The sequence below is a fragment of the Electrona antarctica genome (assembly GCF_951216825.1).
Source record: "Electrona antarctica genome assembly, chromosome: 22".
Classification (NCBI taxonomy): Eukaryota; Metazoa; Chordata; class Actinopteri; order Myctophiformes; family Myctophidae; genus Electrona; species Electrona antarctica.
Window position 1 is genome coordinate 29046037 of NC_136805.1, and position 19130 is coordinate 29065166.

Sequence of the window (19130 nt, forward strand, 5' to 3'; positions counted from 1 at the left end):
GGAAAAATGGAAATGAAGAGTGTACATATAGTACACATAGTACATGCATACACCTTCCCTAATGATTATATCTGGTTTCAGTATTTATTTATGGTGCATTGTCTCTATTATTAAGGTTATTGTAGCAGTCAATTTATATTGGGGGTCGGGCGGGGCGGGGGTCCCGAGACATTGCCAAAGCATTTCCGGGGGTCCCCGGCCAAAAAATTTGAGAACCCCTGCTGTAGACTACCGGTGTCCGGTATGCTGATGCTAAAAACAATATTGTGAAAGCATATGCTCACATGTTAAGGGGGAGGCGTCATTAGGTGTCCTGTGACACTGAGTGAGTTAAGAGAAATTAGGGAATCCGGATGACAGATGCAGTGAAACAAACAATAGGCCTACATCCTACAGTACAAATGTATTACTCTTTTCTTTCAATTTCTTAATCTTAGCTCAGACGTATTGGATTGGATCTATTGAATACACACACACACACACAGTGTGTGTGTGTGTGTGTGTCAGAGTCAGACAGAGGCTGTGTGTACAAGAAACTCAATAAACCCTCTCCCGTGTCACACCACTACACTCACATCGCATCGCATCACGCCACACACACACACACAACCACTGTCGTCATTTTGGAAGCGGTATGACTGAATGACTCACCAGTGCACGCTGCCAAAATCCCATAATGCACTCTGGCACTCTGGAAACTGACATTGCAACGCTAAGCCCCAAACTAGAAATTCCAGGTCTGTATTAGCAAGCTCAGCTGGTAAACACACATGCTCAATTAAGTCACATGTAACTTGTGCTAATAAATGTATATTATAATTTAACCGTAATTGAACCAACAACGATTTTCAAAAAAATCCAGCGTGGTGCATCCATAGCTTTCTCGGGCATCTACAATACACAAACACAATTGGCCAGTGTTTGAGGGAGAGAACCCGGGCGGGTCATTGCACGTACTCATACGGGCTGGGGCTACACCTGTCAGCAGGGAGTGTTGGGCGGGAGGAGTAGGAGGAAGGCTCTACGGCCTCCTGGTGGGGGCTCCTCACTGGCAGGTGAGTCAGTAGGATGCAACAGCAGTGACAACAGAAATGTGTGTGGGGAGGAATCAATTGGCATAACGACTAAATTGGGGAGGGAAAAGGGGTAAAAAAATTGTCTACTAAAAAGAACAACTTGTGCTGCGTGTGCAAAGAGGTACTCTCTACTGTATCTGTGCACCAGTCTGTGTTGTGCGTTACCTACAGTACACACACATTACAGCAACATTCTCCACAATATACCAATGTGTAAACTGTAAACAACATAGACGTCATCATAGGCAGGACCATGGGTCCAACGTTGTTGATCTCACCAGTCCTGGAGAGTTGTGCCATCTCATGCTGGGTGTATTATGTGTGACGCTGTTGCTTACTGAAAGTAGTGATGCGTTGTGAGCTTGTAGATCGCCATTTCCGATACAACAGTGTCGTATGACCAAGTATAAATCAGGCTTAACGCAGCCTAAATGGGATTTGGTCACCTGGATGCAGGAGCCAGGGATTAGGCCATGATGGAACAACACCAGCTCCCATACTGTACTGTACATACTTGACCCAGATCACACACAAACAGCAGGTTGACTGAGGAGATCAGTGACTGGCTGTCTGCTGCAAGACAAAAGGTGAGCCAGGACAGAGCATGACGATTGAATGATGACACAGTGCAACACCTCTGTTTTGATCATTTAATCCTTCTGGGTTTGTCTCAAATCCCAGTTATTGTTACAGTGGCGACAAGAATTGTCAACACTGCTGAGGAAACAAAATAAATTGTGTAGCCTAGAGTATAAACCAGTGGTTCACAAACTGTGTTTTAGAGGTCACCCCTCTAAATAATGTTTTCACCCATGGCACCCTTGAATGGCATATTGTACCTTCATAGCACCTTACAATTATGTCATATTACGGTGGGTAAATCTTTGCCTCTAAAGGCCTATTCATACTCCAGCTTTAGGTGATAAGGTGACCACCGAAAAACCACAACATGACTTCACTCAGCGGTGGTAATAATCGACTCAGACGCTCACCCCAACACATCTCTCTTGTTTTTACTATCGTTTCAATGGTCACCTTATCACCTAAAACGGAGTATGAATAGGCCTTAAGATACAGTATGTCAAAAGGAAAACTTGAGAGAACATCTGCTTCCATTACCGTACTGGATTCAATTAATAACCAAAGCTCAGGTGGAACAAGCACTTGGTGACAGATAGGCTATAATCATATGTGGTGGTATTATATATTAGTTCATTCCACTGTGGTGATACCATGCTATGGAATGTTACTGAAACGTGTCCAGACTGATCACACAGTCAGAAGAGAGTGGAGATAAGACTACATTCTAAAACACAGCATAAAGTGTGTGTGTACTGTAGGGAAGTTGCATCTACTGTAGTAGTGTGTGAAGTTCTGTGAACATGCTAGCACCTATAACCTCCACAGAGAAGCCCACTTACGTAACGAGTAAATGGCATGGACTCAACAGGGCAAATAGTCACATACATATAAAGCATTTTATGTATGCATGTATTATGTATATACGTAAAATGTAAAGACAATATTATAGTGCTTCAAAGAAACTACCACATTAACATCAAATCTAGCATCGGTCAAAACAACATGCCATCTACAATATTTGGTCAAGCAAAACAAAACACGTGAACAAGTAACCTAACCAATATACAGTATATCTACAATTCTAGATAACTAGCATCTCTGTAGAGTGGAGGATGTTGCAGCTCATCATTCACACCCCCTTGAGTTGTCAGATCTGTTCATAATCGCGACCACATTGATTTTACACATCCCGCATTCACTTTACTCATCAAAGACAAGTGGGAATAAATATCCCACATACTGGCTAAAAGGCGACCTGGCAGAGCCTCACAGTATGAAAAGAAAAGAGGGACGATTGTGAGACTATTTGAAAGCCCCCCCTTGAAAATCACACTCCTCCTCCTAACATTTTGGCTGGGTAGCATCTATGTGATTTGTCCAGCCAGGTCACATGTGTAAGGGCTGCTATGACTGCATGGTAAATTCCTCAACCAAGCATCAAAATGGGCCTGGTCTTCTCTCATGCACAATCAAGCTATTTTTCCGAGGAGAGACTCACTGACAAAGAGCATACTATGCAGATTTAAGTCCTACATGATAAAGTAATCTATGTGTTTATAATGTACTGCTGCTGGTCATATAATCTCCTTAATTACTGGTAACTTGATTTGACTATAATTATGTGAAATGTGTTCCGAAACCTAAAAGACACTTCTTTTATATAAAAAAAAAAAGTCTTATTCTGGCTTTATGGTTTTTCTATGCTCTGTTCACTGGTGTCCAACAGTCAGGGACAGTATTACCAGCCAAGTTCAAAGACAATGACAGTGCTTTGACACACACACACACACACACACACACACACACACACACACACACACGTGTTATAGTCTGAGTGAAACAGGAACTGAACTGAAGCATTCATTGACCACCCTGGGCCCAGAGATGCTGCTGAGTAATAAAATCCTGGATAATAAATCTCTGAAAGAAATGACTGGTGCACCTTGGCAGAGCAGCACAACTAAAACAGTGACAGGCAGTCTGACTAGCAGGAGCAAGGATACGCTTTTCTTGGGGAAAATGTCACAAAAGCATTAATTTCATCAGCTACATGTAACGTTACAGTTAACAGGGCCTTGGCTTGAACAAAACTAAAACACTCGTGCTCGCATATCATTACGCAGATTAATATGCGGCATCGGCAATAAATGACGAAGGGGAATGCTAAAATCAAAGCACTGTCTGAAACGGTTATTAAAACATATTTACTCCGATTAATTAAATCCGCGGAGTCTGACCTAGGCTACATATGTACAGTAGACAATGACATCTCACAACATGAGTGACGTTCGTTTAATAACCAAGAACTTAACGTTCCTCGAATTCTCCCCTACCACATTGCGTGCAAGTCAAGAACATGATCCGCGATTTGTTTTAAAGCCATGGAGCCAAAACGTAATATAAACATTGCAGTCGAGACCAGAAGCGGTGTGTGTGATGCACTTTAAGCTAGCTAGCGGTCATTCATTTTAAAAGTGACACTTTACAGTAAAGAAATGACACAATCAATTGCATCGATGTGATATGGCCCTTCACTGTTAACTTATATAAAACATAAAACATGTCCTGTTCAGCAATGACCATGCATCGAATCATTTGCCACACGCGTTTGCTGACTAATACCGATAACTTACCTATAAGATGATCAGACGATGTATAAATGTCCTATAAATCACAATAATGGTGAAGTTCAATGTTGGCAGTTGGCTGTCATGTATTATGTTTATAATCCGTTTATCCTCTGCTGCTGCTGCTCCACGCAGTGATCGTGTGCTTCTCTACAGTTGTTCGGGGGGAATCACTACCTGTCTCGCTTCCCGTTCCCTGACCAGCCCAGCTGCTGCCAACAAAAAATCTGCTCTCTTCTTTTAATGTGTCTTTCTGTGATGAATTTAAATGTCTCACATTCGCTCTGGCCACGCCACATGGGCTGACAGCTTGGCTCTGCAGCACAGTCCAATGAGAAAAGAGGCAGGGTGCAGGATCCAGCCAGTGATGGAGTAATTCGCTGAACGGCCCCAGTTTGTTACAGGGAGGAGAGAGAGAGAGCGAGGGAGAGAAAAAAAAGTGAGATGGCAAGACAGCAGGGTTACTGGAGTTCAGAATAGATGATCACCCCCTGAACCATCCTGGATCCAACACGGTCTGTAGTTCAGTGTGATCATCTATCTGGCCTGGAATGGATCAAGAGTTCAGAAGATCACCCCTGAACCATCATGGATGAAACGCACAGAGCAAGATTGCAGGGGACAGACAGACATGGAGGCAGCCAAGTTCAAGTTCAAGTTCAGCATCACATCTGGCACGTGGAGATGATTGAGAAACACCACTGTGCCCACAGTACCTTTCGAAATGCTGCACACAGTGCACAGGACTCAGCAAAGAATTGACTCAGCAAAAAAATATCAAATGCTTGGAACCATTAAAGTTGATAAACGAGCTGTCTTCTATTTTTCTGCAACTATTTCATCATGGTACTGAATACTGATGAAGAAGCAACCTACCGTACGGTAAATGTCTACCGGTAAGTTTATTTTCTGGGCTTTGATTCTGATTATCCTGATGTGATTAATAAATTAGGCTACATACCTTAAAAAATAAAATAATAAAATATTATAATTTGTGTGGTGAATGAGTGTTATGGTCTCTTAAATTCATAATACATTAAATGTATAAAATCAATGTTTGTAAAACATAAAACCATGCATAAAGGTGGATATATATATCGTCATTTATTGCACACACACACACACACACACACACACACACACACACACACACACACACACACACACATATATATATGGGCAATAGTAATAGGATACTACTTTATCCTACATGTAATATAGTACATGGTAGATTGAAGACTGGATATTGATATCTCATTCTAAACTACAGTAGGCTAGTAGATAAACCAGTGCGACTAGACAAATACAAGTGGCCACTTGTGCAATATTGCATAACTTTACGCTCCGTATCATAATGTATGCATTGGATACCGTTAACACACGTGGTGACACACATCCTGATTTTCCAAGTGATGTTTAGTACGGCCAATCACAGAGCGGGGGTGTGTGGTGTTGTCCAATCAAAATAGCCGGGAGGGAATTGCTAGGAGATAGGGTGATGTAAAGGCGGAGCTTGTTGGCAGCGAGGGATAGTGACGTAGAAAGTAAGGAGGGTTTCGTCCTGACTGTCGGGGTTACTAGAGTTCAAACAAAAAAGATAACATGATGTTCTTTAACGATTAACGTTGCACTCCGTTGTTCTCCTATACAATCATTAAGATAATCTACTCTGAAGGGACTCCTTTACCGTTAGAGCTCACTAAACTAACATGTTTAAATATGTAATTAAACTTGTCATTACTTTCATCAACACAAAGGTGATAGTGTTCACAAGGTGAGACAATGATAATATAAAAATGCATAATTTGTTTCATACAAAAATATATTAAAAGCCCATGATCCTGTTCTGTCAAAATGAGCTGATATTGTTCCGCAAAATTGCTTCAAAATGCTAGTCAAAGGCAAACAATAATCCCTGAGACAAAGGAATGTGGTTTTGTAAAACAAGGTATCGACATGCCAGAGACACGTCATTGTCATCTTCATAATGTACAGTACCAGGAATCCAGGATAAGCACATTCATTAATACAAGTATAAAACAGACATATTCACAACAGCACTGAGTCCCCTGCCAAACATGAAAGAAGAATATAGCATAGTATAGCATATATGTATAGTGTCATTATATAGATATGTTCTAGTTATAGTTTATATGTATAGTGTCATTATATAGATATGTTCTAGTTACGTTCTTAGCTTACGCATGTTTCGCGATAAATGCATTTTACATGTGTGATGTATTCCCATGCTTTTTGTTCTTGCTTAATGTAAGTCGCTCTGGATTAAGAGCGTCTGCTAAATGCCTAAATTGTAAATTGTAATTGTAAGAATCAATTCATGTGAGCTTAAATGATGCATTTGTTTGGTTTGAAGATGCACTCGTTATGGTATCCATAATCTATGAATAAGCGTGGGTCCCCCAGGAAAGGAGGTGGCTATATGAATGCAAAAGTAGGGCACATCTCTATGCTTTTATATCTATGATGCTTCCCCAATATGCATGTCATACGTAACATAATATATGCAATACAGTTACAGTAACCATCCATCCATCCATCAGTCTTTAATGTTGTAGTTTCTGATCTTGCTGCTCCTGCCCGTCCCTGCAGTGACAGTCTTGCTTGTTTGTGAGGACAGTGACATCCCAGCGGGTTTCCTCTTCTCCTGCACAGGAGCCCTGACACCCTGCACCCTCACACCCTGCACCCTCACACCCTGCACCCTCACCTGGACTCCTGGACTGCTGAGCTCCGCTTCACCTGAGGGTGCAGACAATACAATATGAATTATTTATGTTAAGTTGAGATAAACCTTTATTGAGCCCTGAGGGGAAAGCAGCAACAGAGGGTAGTAGGTAAAACAGGTAGAACGATTAGGATAAGATAAAAGAGATACTAGATTAACACATTTAACGGCCAAGCTACACCAGGCTTTTCGCACGTGCGTTTTTCAAAATAGGACTGGACCTAAATTAAACACATGCGCGAGGGTAAACGCGCGCGTTTTGTGCACGAAAAGCCTGGTGTAGCTTGGCCGTAAGAGACGGACACTACTGACCAAAGTATAAATATACAATATCTCAGTATATGCATGAATACACATCTATTGTCAATGGATATACATGTATGTACAGACTATCAACAGTGATTACAGTGTCTACTGCAGTGAATACCTGGATATTTGTAGTCTATCAACAGTGAATATGAATATAATCAGTGTAAGTACAGACAACAATTAATACATGAATTATAAGTAAGTCTCAGTCTATCAAAATTGAATATACCATACGAGTGAATGTAAGTCAGTCTGACTAGTTATCCTTAAAGTCATACGCTGTGTTCACACGGGCAGATGCAAAGATACTGTAGTGCCTAAAGTCCTATACTTAATGGCACTACTGGTTGCTGACGGCCAGGTGGAAGTTCTTACAGTACGTGTGCCAGTACAAACTGATCTCCAAAACAGTCCGTTGAGTTTAACTTTGCTTTATTTTCTGCAGTCATTTTTTACCATTCATTTTCAATGGAAGCCAGCGACATAGATACATCCAACGTTTGTAGCTGCTGAAAGAACTACAAAGCTACAAATTGAAGCTGAGCTGGGTTCAACGGATGCAAAGCTACAAAGCTACATGCTGGATTCTCAATCTCCCCCGCCGCGCCTCTGACACACGTCACTACTCACTACGGACGTGTAGCAGAGTGGCTCAGAGCCTCAGCCTGATGGCCTCAAAAGTCTAATATCTCCCCCGGTCCATTGGGATATCCCTTTGGTCTAGTGGTTAAGCTATTGGACATTCATGCGGGAGAGTTCGAATGCCGGGCGTTACAGACGCACGCTTGATGACGTCAACGGCCGTGTGAGCAACAGATATAAGTGACAAAGCGACAAATATGCTGTGATTTTTGCATATGCCTCGTGTAAACGCAATATTACTTTGTAACAGTAATATTACAACAAATTTTAGTAGTCTTTTTGGTCTATACGAAACAGAAGGTTCACTCATAAAGGAATGGTGCAGGGTCCTAGCACAAAAAATCGGGGAAGAAAAGTACTCTAGTCATTCTCTTATGCCCTTGAAAGCCTGTGATTAGATAACATCTTCAGCACATGTCTTGCATCCAGCATGCAACACTGAGGTGTTCTTCTACTTGTGCCAATGTCCTCCATCGTTTGGAAATGCTTGGCAGAGCTGTCTGTCTGTGGAGCAATGCTTATCTCACCAACTAAATGTGTCACAATATGTCAATGTGTCTGATCATCAACGCAGGTCATGCACATACACGCAGACACACATTATCCTGAGAGAAGGGATTCTACTATGTAATGTTGCAAATTTAAAAGAAAGCTCTTACATTTGTGCACTTTCCATCAATTACGTTAAAGGGGCATTCCACTCATTTTACTATGTCATTAATATACCTTAGAGCTGTGTGGAAATAATAAAAAAAAGTTCCCCCATTCTGTGTTTCCTAGAACTGGAGGTCTGGAAAAAAAATCATTAACATGGTGAAACACATCTTGATGATGTCATCAAGATGTGTTTCACCATGTTAATGATTTTTTTCATAATTATGGAGGTTTAATATATGAATATTGAGCATGAGTCAAATCCATATTTCATTATTTGTTTTTTAAATACAAAATTGTCCATAGTAAATTTCAAGGATTTGACTGCATTGTGAACAGTGTACCTGCAATGCTCTGGGCTGCCACCTGCCAATCTATTCTTAGTACCGGTATGTTCAGACTTCAATGAAAGAATGTTGATGCAATAGGTTCTTATTTACAATGAGATGAGAGGAGTGTGCCTGTAAATTTGTGTAATGGCTTATTATTATACATATTTCATTCAATTCAGTTCTGTGGTTTAAAGTGTACTCAGGCCTTTTGCAAGGTTAGTGCCGTTGCTCAATTAGGTTATATGTCCTTGATCAGTAATAAGTAAGTGTGATCTGGCAGCTGGTAAGGCTGATTGAGAAACTGTCCCCTGGTCAGTTCAACAAGGCCACACATTGGGCAACCCTCTCCCCAAAAGGATATCGCTGCCAGTGGCCGGAAACCTTGTAGGTCCAAAACATTACTGTTCAGGACATGGAAAAGTGTTACATGGATCAAATGTAAGTTATTATTTAGTCACAAACTTTGGTTAATACTTTTCATTAGTTAAATATTTAAAAAACCCACAGACAGACTTACAGTAACCACTTTAAACTTGGCATCCATATTTTGGGCATGTCCTTATGCAGGATGAAAAGTTTACTTTTTGGTTTCAAGACAAAAAGCAAAACACTTTTGTGCAACACAGTCGTATGATAGACCTATAAGTATAAAATTGGGTAAAATAGATGAAATTGAATATAATATTTCTGCCCAACAGCAAGGATATGCATCATATACATCTTTACCGTTCCGAATTCTATATGGGTGTGAGTGTGTGTATTGTGACAGAGTGACACACTGGTCATATTGTCTTTAAAGGGGAATGTTGCTGGTATTTAACGTGAATCCTATCATTCTATTGTGAGGACATATTTGAAATCAAATAACACTTCCCAATGCATTGCATTAGAGCTCATGCTGGAGAACAGGCTGCATCCTACAGAAGATAATGTGCTTCGATGTTTACATAAGCTGGAGTGATGTTCCAGCGTGAGGTGTTGACAAAAAAAACACATCGGGACATGTTGTGTCTTCCTCAGAATAAAACAATAGGATTCACAACTACAGCAGAAGTTTCTCCTTAAAAAACAACACGCAAAATAGCAAATGCTGACTAACTGAATTGTGCAGCTTGGGACTGCACTTGTATGATAAACCTGATTGTATGACTTCAAATTGCAACCCAGATTATTAATCAATATTGTTACTGTGAGCATGATGGACGGGGAGATGGGTTGTGTAATGTTTAAACTTTGGTGAGGACATGAGGGCAAGGTGCAAGAGCTGACCAAATACCAAGTGTTTGAACTTTGAATTACAGTAATTGGCAAGTTTCACTAAATATTACATAATTGTACAGCCTCTCAAAGAACTCTTTCTACAGTTCTGCCTACCATGCCAAGGTGACGAAATTTGGAAGTAAATGTCTGTGGGTTCACAGGCATGTAGTTGGTACACAGTACAATCCTCATGTGTAAATGTATCCATTTCTAACTCAGGAACCAAACTTTTCAGAAGAGTTGTAGGTGTTAGTAAAAAGCCAGTTAAGAGAGATGTGAGTAACCTTCAGTGAGAAACGAGGGACTCAGGCCTCGGTCCAGCATCTGCCACACCTCCCTCAGTGACCCCTCCGTGGCTACAGATGACTGCAGAGGACCAGACGGGCTAGAGGATAGATCATGTGACCCCACATCCAGATGAGGGGAGCCGTGCGATTGGACGAGCAGGGGAGGAGTGTTCTCTTTGCTTCTGGAATGCTGAAGAAGTGGAAGAAGAGACAAAAGGGCGATGCGAGGTTGAGCGACTCCTTTCGATCAACTTCGCCAATTACACTTTTACGTAACGAGTCCGACTACTTAATTATCTAGAAACTTCATGTTACATCCACAGTTCCGTTTGATATAATTACTGGCAAATCCATTGATTTTAGACTATAATTAGAATGCAAGAATATAATACTGTGGATTCCAAACTACGTGTATGCATATACATTTATTAATTTTCACACATGCACACATGCCTATTTATGGGCAAAATGTCTATTGACAATCTCTATGGACAATCCAACATCGGAATCTGAATGGGCGTATTGTATTATCCAGTATGTGACTCGAGTGGCTACATTGTGTCTTTGTGTGTGAGTCTGTGAGAATGGAATGTCTCATGTTATATATTAGTAACTTTGTAAACCACATATAAAGATGGCACAGAACTATTGACAAGTGTTACAGAATCTATTGCTGTATTGTATTGTCGTCTCTTCATGATGAGTGCTGACTGAACGGCTTAGCTTTAGAGGCCGTGTTTTCAGGTAATCAATTATTTAGAATGGCGATGTTACCTCATGCCGGGCTGTGTCTTGGTGCCCCTGGGCCCAAGGGTTGGCGGCCCCGTTTTTCCCCCGGCCTCCGCTGTCAGCCGTGGAGGGGAGCGTCCCAGGCCTCTGCTCTCTCTGAGCGTACTGTAGCTCCTAGAGGCAGATAAAACATTAGGCTAAACAGCTGCCCCCCTCTGCTGATCACACAGAGAAATGCACAAAATTAGAATTGTCACTCTGTGGCAGTGTTAATTTTGTTGATTTAGACTAAATGGTGCGTTCACACGGGCAGATGCAAAGATATTGTCAATTTAAGCCAGCTACGAAGCAAATCTGACGTTTGTAGCTACTGCAAAAGATTCAAAGCTACAAATTGTAGCTGAGCTGGGTTCAACTTCCATATGCAAAGCTACAACTAGCTGCAATCTTTTTTATTCCCCCTCCCGGCCTCCCTGCTTTTTTCACAATGTTCTGGCTGACAAAAAATACAAATATGCTGTGATCTTCACATCTTTGCATATGCCTCGTATACTAAAATAGGACTCAAATGTAATGGTGTTATTCAAAAGACTAAGCTGTCAAAATTAAAACTAGTATGTAGGTACCATGCAGTGTTAATTTTATTGACTAAGACTAAAAAACTAAGACTAAAACAAACGACTAAGACTAGACTAAGACAATTTCAGATGACTAAAATAGGGCTAAAACTAAATGTGTGAAAGGTCCTTGCAGACTGATTCTTTTGCAATGTTTTGCAGTATTTTGGCACCTTTTCTGAAAATAGCATCAGTCTGCAAGGTCCTTAAGACTAAACCAGAATTTGCTGTCAAAAGTAACACTGCTCTGTGGTCCCTTCAGAGATGATTTCCTCAACATTCACCTACACTGGGTGGGCGCTCAGTGCAAGGGAGAATAATGCGATGTGGATATCAGTTATGTGGTAATATAGAGTAGTCCGGCAGCTGGGGTTTTGGGGTGGGACATTTGGTATATAGTCTTTTTTATTGGCCTAAAATATTGTCTATATACTAGGGCATTAAGCAACTAGTCGACTAGTTTACTAGTCGACTTTTTCCCCCCCGATTTTGTAGGCCTCAAGATCAGGTAGATTATAGTTATAGTCACCATGTACACAGTTTTTCAATGTACAAATATTTATTAAAAGAATAATAATAATACGTTTATTTTTTTAATTTATTTTATTTTTGACATAATAGGTAGTTAAACAACTAGTCGACTAGTAAACTAGGCAACTAGTCAACTAGTAAAAATGACTAGAAGTGAATGCCCTACTATATACATACATTCATGAATCCACCAGCTGTTGGAATTGAGGAACCTTTTTTTATAGGGGTGTATATGTGACCAGACCAGACATCCTATAAGGCAAAAATGTCAACATTTCATTATGCAAGTAGCATGTGACATGTCAAACTAGGGGGTTTTCATGATTCTGAATCCATTCCAAGCATTACTTTTGCACAAAAAACACTCCTTGGGCTAATAACGGCCATTGCAATCATCACAAATGTGATGAGGTCAGCACATTTTGGGGAATTTGGGCACATTTGGGCAAGTGGCTATGGCCGTTTTTAGCCCAAGGAGTGTTTTTTGTGCAAAACTAATGCTTGAAATGGATTCAGAATCATGAAAAACAGTTTTGACATGTCACATGCTATATAAAGCATAATGAAAATTTGAAAATCTTGCCTTATATATGATGTTAATGGTATGGTCACATTATAAACCCCTATTAAAAAAATTGCTCAATGCTGACAGCCGGTCAGCAAGTGGATTCATGAATGTCATGTACATAGACAATATTTTAGGCCAATAAAAAAAGACTATATACCAAATTTGCCACTTTAAACAGAGCAAGCCTGTCGGCTGCCGGACTAGAGGGATAGGTAGAAAGTTCGAAGGTAATAGAGTATGCACCTCCACTCTAGCCCAGGTACTGGACAAAAGGCAGTACAAGAGGAGAAAATAGAGTCCGCAACACTGGTATGAAAACTCATCTCCACTGGTTTATTTGAATCAACGTTTCGATCCCTTAGGATCTTCTTTTAGGTAGAAAGTTACCTGTGTGGTGAGCCGGTACTGCAGCTGTTCCAGAGTAGAGAGACGACCCTGCTGGTCGTCCGTTCTGGAGTCTCTCTCTGGCTCTGTTGACTTGGTTGGTGTGACTGAGAGGAAACAGAAGTCGTAATGAAGATGAGTTGAGGCATGAGCAATGTTAGCTCATATGCATTACACATTAAGCTTCAGTACATGACAACTTGAGTGTGTCACTCCACCTAGTTTACATTTTATTAGCTTAACTTGCTACAATGTTTCTACATCTAGATTTGTTTTGACGGTACACCAAAGGAATCAGCTGTCTCTAGAACATCTTTGTCTGTATGTATCCCCCTCAAACATTTTGCTCAAGCATGTCATTATATATATTTGCGCAAATATGGAATTGCACGGTGCTCACAAACTGAGCAGTGAGCACAGCAACTTGCTATCCATAACTATGCCGTTATTAGACCCTGCATTATTCTCTTGGTCAGGGGACGGAAAAATAATTGAACAGTTAAATTGTTGTATGGGCCTTGTATCTGCATACAGCCACATAACAGCAATGCTCCCTCTGGAATGTTATTGCTTAAACGCAACTATGCATGCCACGGTACATTGTGTATTTGTTTAAATAATATGATGATATGGTGTATGAACAGCATTTGTGTTTACAGTTGGGAGTGCTTATCTTCTCTCAGTGTGTGAACTCGCTAACTCTTCTCTAATCCCCCGGGCCAGAGGGGACCCAGGATCAGGACAGCAGTGTGAAACAGCAACACACCACAATGCAGAGGAGATCCCACACTTCCTGTCTGTGTCAACACTGCCTGGCCAATCAAAACACAGCGGCACTTCCTGATTATACTGTCAAACACAGCATGCTGTGTCTAGTGTGATCTAGATGTGATCGCTCAGCGGGGACGGTGTATGAGCGAAGCATGATTGTAATAATCAATGTAATGAATGATAACATTTTATTCTATAATTATCATCAAAACCACATTTTGGTTCACTTATCTACTTTACGGCAGGGAGGAACACAGCTTCTGAACCAGGAGTCGAACCCAGAACAATGTACCGCTGTGTGGTAATGTGGCTGATGCATTAGCTGGCTACATTACTGTATAGGCTCTGTGCACAACTCCCGTGTGTATAGAAGTTGGCATAACCGTCTACTATTCCGGTTCAGTTTCACATTGCTTCATTTGATTGGGTCGGGCAGCAGATTCGAACCGGAAAAACACGTGACATCGTCATGTCATATGTCATAGTTTATAAGAAAGTTATGACGTCGAGCCTATGTCACAGCTTACTTATATATCACAGTGATTTGTATTTTACAACCATCACATTATGATCTCATACTGTGAAGCCTCACATGGCGTTATCATGACAACAGAGGCCTAAAGGTCAGCTCCTTTTGGTTCCACCGGCCCGCGTGCGGGTACTTCCAAGATGGCACCTCCCACCCCCGTTCTTGCGGTGCGTGGTTCAGACGGTACCACGTTGCTCCGTGGACCACCATTCTGCGAGGAGAGTCCCGCCTTCCAGAGGGACAACAGACAGAGTCCCGCCTTCCAGAGGGACAACAGACAGAGCAGACATGTGGCCTTCAGTAAAGACGGCTCCTTATTTGGATGGTGCAATGGAGACAAGGTCAACGTGGTGAAGGTGTCAGACGGGTCGGCCGTTTCGACCTTTGACCTGCCTAAAACAGCCCTTCTCGAGTTCTCCCCACTCAACACCGTCCTGGTTACCTGGCAACCATACCAGGGGGAGCCTAATCTTCAGTTGTGGGACCTGCACACAGGTAGCAACCTGAAGGCTCTTTACCAGAAGAAGGTTGATTCATGGTGTCCCAGTTGGTCAGATGATGAGAAGGTTGCTGTTCGGAGCGTTAACAATGAACTGCACTTCTTTGAGGACAATGACTTTAACACCATCGCCAACAAGCTCCACATGCAGAAGGTGTCAGACTTTGTTATGTCACCAGGAGGACAGCCCTGTAAGGTGGCGGTGTATGTTCCAGGTGTTAAGGGCTCCCCGTCCTTCGTGCGTCTCTATCAGTACCCCAATTTTGGAGTTAATGCTGCCGTCCTGGCCAACAAGAGCTTCTTTAAAGGGGACAGAGTGTCCATGCTGTGGAATAAAAAGGCGTCAGCGGTGTTGGTTTCAACGAGCACTGATGTTGATAAGACTGGAGCATCGTACTACGGAGAACAGGGTCTACACTACCTGGCTGTTAATGGAGAGACTGCTGTGGTCCAACTACCTAAGAATGGTCCTATATATGACGTGGCGTGGAGTCCTAACTCTACAGAGTTCTGTGTGGTTTATGGTTCCATGCCTGCAAAGGCCACAATCTTTAACCTCAAATGTGAACCTGTATTTGACTTCGGTACTGGACCCAGAAACGCGGTCTACTACAGTCCTCAGGGTCATCTCTTGGTGTTAGCTGGTTTTGGGAACCTGAGTGGACAGATGGAGGTTTGGGATGTCAAGACATACAAACAGGTGTCTAAGCCCCAGGCTCCAGACTGTACCTACTTCTCCTGGTGTCCAGACGGCGAGCACGTTGTCACCGCAACCTGTGCTCCGCGGTTGCGTGTCGATAACGGTTACAAGATCTGGCACTACTCCGGCTCTGTTCTCCACCGGCAGGACACCCCAGCAGATGCAGAGTTGTGGCAGGTTCTGTGGCAGTCCTTCCCAGAGGATGTGTTCCCTGAGCGGCCAGTCAAGTACCAAGCGGCCCCCAGTGACCTGGGCAGCACCCATGCCAAACCAGCACAGGCCTACAGACCACCAGCACTACGCAACAAACCAGTCGGTGTTAGCTCCAAACTGCATGAGGAGGAGCCCCCTCAGAACATGCGTGGTGGAGGGATGGGAGACAAACAACGCTCCAAAGCTGCTATGAAGAACCAGAAGAAACGAGAGGCCAGGAACGCTGCTAGACAGGAGACAAAGCTAGAAGCCCCGGAGCCGCTCTCTAAACTCGCCCCCGCCGCCACAAACAGCCAATCAGCACCCACCACAGGTGACCCGGAGACGGACAAGAAGATTAAGAACTTAAAGAAGAAGCTGAGAGCCATTGAAGAGTTAAAGGAGTTGCAGGCGTCTGGAAAAACCCTGCAGAAAAACCAGGTCGAGAAGATGCAGAAGGAGGATCAGCTGCTGAAGGAGTTGGAGGAGCTAGATTTAGCAGACTAGACTCCTCTCTGCCCCTGCATCACTAGAATGCCGCTTCAGGTATAGTATAGGTGTATGCCTTCGTTTACTGTTATTGATGGTCCTTTGTATTGCTCTACCTGACAGTACTTTCCTTACTCTGTAACTTTACTCTAACTGCTGTGCTGCGAGATCAATAAAGGTATCTTTCTATCTAGAATCTTGCACTGTTCTGCACGAACACCGGCATGCATGGGTTCTAATTTGGGGCATCATGGGTAGAGCAAGACGCTCACATCGCCAGCTGGGCTGCACAGAAAGTAGAACCCCTAACCCATGAAGTGTTGGTGCTTTTCTTTTTATTACATATTTTTGAGGGGCGCTAGCTCCTCCTAGCCTCCTATGCCCAGCTTTGTGTGTTTGTGTGTATCCCATAGCGATGATTTGATTGGCTGAGCACCCCATAGCGATGATTTGATTGGCTGAGCAATGTACGATTGTACGTATTGAACGTTAAAAAGTGAGGACAGAAAAGTGAGGACGCCAATTGTGATTGGCCGCTAAGAAGTGAGGACTCAGGAATTGTAATTTGTGATTTGCCGGAATGTGATGATGACGTCTGATGATGTATGATGATAAGAGCGCCCCTCACTTCACACGGATGTGATGTTTTTTATTTGAAAACTATATAAAAAAGAAAAAGTACCAGTAATTGAAATAAAATCACACCCATGCAAATCTGAGAAGCAAGGATGCCTCAGGGCTCTACATCCTCTCTTTCCTATCCAGGGTGCCAAAGAATATTCTGTGCTCAGATTAGTCTTTTCGGTTATCTGTGCGCTCACCAAAACTCAATAAATTAAGATGTGCCATGGTCACCATCAACTGACAGCCTAATTACCTATTGGAGTATTATTAGAGTAGCATTTGCTTGACCACAAATGCTAAGAATCTTGTTTAGACAGATGCTAAGTTTGATGTCCTGATATCCTGATATCCTAGTTTCTTTGAAGTACTACATTGTTTTCACTTATGTGACTATTAACGCTGTCATCTGTTGACTAGTGACCGTGCCATTTATTTCACTCTTGTCAGTGGCTAAATTGTAAATGGTGTTGTAGGCAGGCAGGCTACATGGTTATTTTACCCTGTAGTCTAGGCAGGCAGGCTACATGGTTATTTTACCCTGTAGTCCAGCAGGCAGGCTACATGGTTATTTTACCCTGTAGTCCAGCAGGCAGGCTACATGGTTATTTTACCCTGTAGTCCAGCAGGCAGGCTACATGGTTATTTTACCCTGTAGTCCAGCAGCATTGAGTTGTAGGCAGGCAGGCTACATGGTTATTTTACCCTGTAGTCTAGGCAGGCTACATGGTTATTTTACCCTGTAGTCCAGTAGGCAGGCAGGCTACATGGTTATTTTACCCTGTAGTCTAGGCAGGCTACATGGTTATTTTACCCTGTAGTCTAGGCAGGCTACATGGTTATTTTACCCTGTAGTCCAGCAGCTACATGGTTATTTGACCCTGTAGTCCAGCAGCATTGAGTTGTAGGCAGGCAGGCTACATGGTTATTTTACCCTGTAGTCCAGCAGCATTGAGTTGTAGGCAGGCAGGCTACATGGTTATTTTACCCTGTAGTCCAGCAGCATTGAGTTGCGAACGGAGACGATTGCCCATCTCGATCAGCTGCTGCTTGTCCCTGGTCAGACGTGCGATACAGCGAGCTGCCTGCTTCAGCTTGGACTGCAGAAGAGGGGCGCCTAGTTTAGCGCCCTGGACGTCCCCCAAGGGGCCACCGGGTTTTAGGGCTGAGGCCAGCAGCTGCTGTCTTAGGTGAAGGTTCTGCTCTTGGACTTGTCGCACCAAATCACTCTGGTGGAATGGAGAGAAAGACACAGATTACTGTAGTGTAGACTAAAAAACCCAACTTCAGAACTATTTGGGTGCTGAATACTTAAAAGACAAATAAAGTCCAGTATGGAACTCTAACTATTAAACAGTACTAGAGTCCTGAACTTTGAGAATGATACATCAGCCTACACTTATGTATACATGTATATGTTTGATATTTACTGCAAAATGTATGTCTTACCTGCACAAGAGACTGTGATTCTATCTACTACTATTTATCTGCTGCAAATGTTTCTATACTTTTGTTTCTACATTTTTGCTCCATTTTATTTCTATTGTGACCTTATTACAGCTGCTATAAGCAATAATATGTCAAAATGTTTTTGTTATTTTTTTTGGTATTCAGACAGCCAGCAATGGGTAGAATGCTCCCAAAAACGTAGTCTCTGTGACACATCTAGGGGCCACAATCTGCATTCAAAGATTTTTCTAGAAGCTTTGTCATTGGTCGATTTGCCTGTCTGCTTCATTGCGACCGTGTTTTTTTCTACCAATTACAAAGCTTCTAGGAACATCTTTGAATGCAGATTGCGGCCCATAGATGTGTCACAGAGAATAAATAGTTCTTGGGAGCGTTCTACCCATTGCTGGCTGTCTGAATACAAAAAAAAGGTTGTTGCTTATAGCAGCTTTAAGAAATGATTTGACATTGCCTATTTGATATAGTAGTGCCCAAAATGTTGGGAGAAAATATCGGGTCAAAGTTGAAGTTGACTA

General features: G+C 42.3%; 3 protein-coding genes across 4 annotated transcripts in view; 1 reads left to right on the forward strand and 2 right to left on the reverse strand.

Annotated features, from left to right (window-relative positions):
• Positions 1-4761, reverse strand: part of fasn (fatty acid synthase) — a 48377-nt gene extending 43616 nt beyond the window's left edge. The window contains exon 1 of the mRNA XM_079491937.1: positions 4292-4761. The gene's annotated coding sequence lies outside the window, so the exon portion shown is untranslated. The remainder of the gene's footprint in view (positions 1-4291) is intronic.
• A 1144-nt stretch (positions 4762-5905) lies between these two features.
• The window catches only part of ccdc57 (coiled-coil domain containing 57), a 41318-nt gene continuing 28093 nt past the window's right edge, over positions 5906-19130 (reverse strand). For both annotated transcript variants that reach the window (XM_079492046.1, XM_079492045.1), the window contains exons 18-22: positions 18134-18374; positions 13348-13451; positions 11290-11418; positions 10513-10705; positions 5906-7045 (exon numbers count right to left, since the gene is read on the reverse strand). In XM_079492046.1, coding sequence (XP_079348172.1) covers positions 6843-7045; positions 10513-10705; positions 11290-11418; positions 13348-13451; positions 18134-18374 — 870 coding nt within the window. In that variant the 3' untranslated portion in view covers positions 5906-6842. The remainder of the gene's footprint in view (positions 7046-10512; positions 10706-11289; positions 11419-13347; positions 13452-18133; positions 18375-19130) is intronic.
• On the forward strand, positions 14785-16542 carry LOC306915915 (eukaryotic translation initiation factor 2A-like; the record flags this gene model as incomplete). Its single annotated transcript, XM_079493585.1, has 1 exon — positions 14785-16542. The coding sequence occupies one exon, from the start codon at positions 14785-14787 to the stop codon at positions 16540-16542; it is 1758 nt and encodes a 585-aa protein (XP_079349711.1).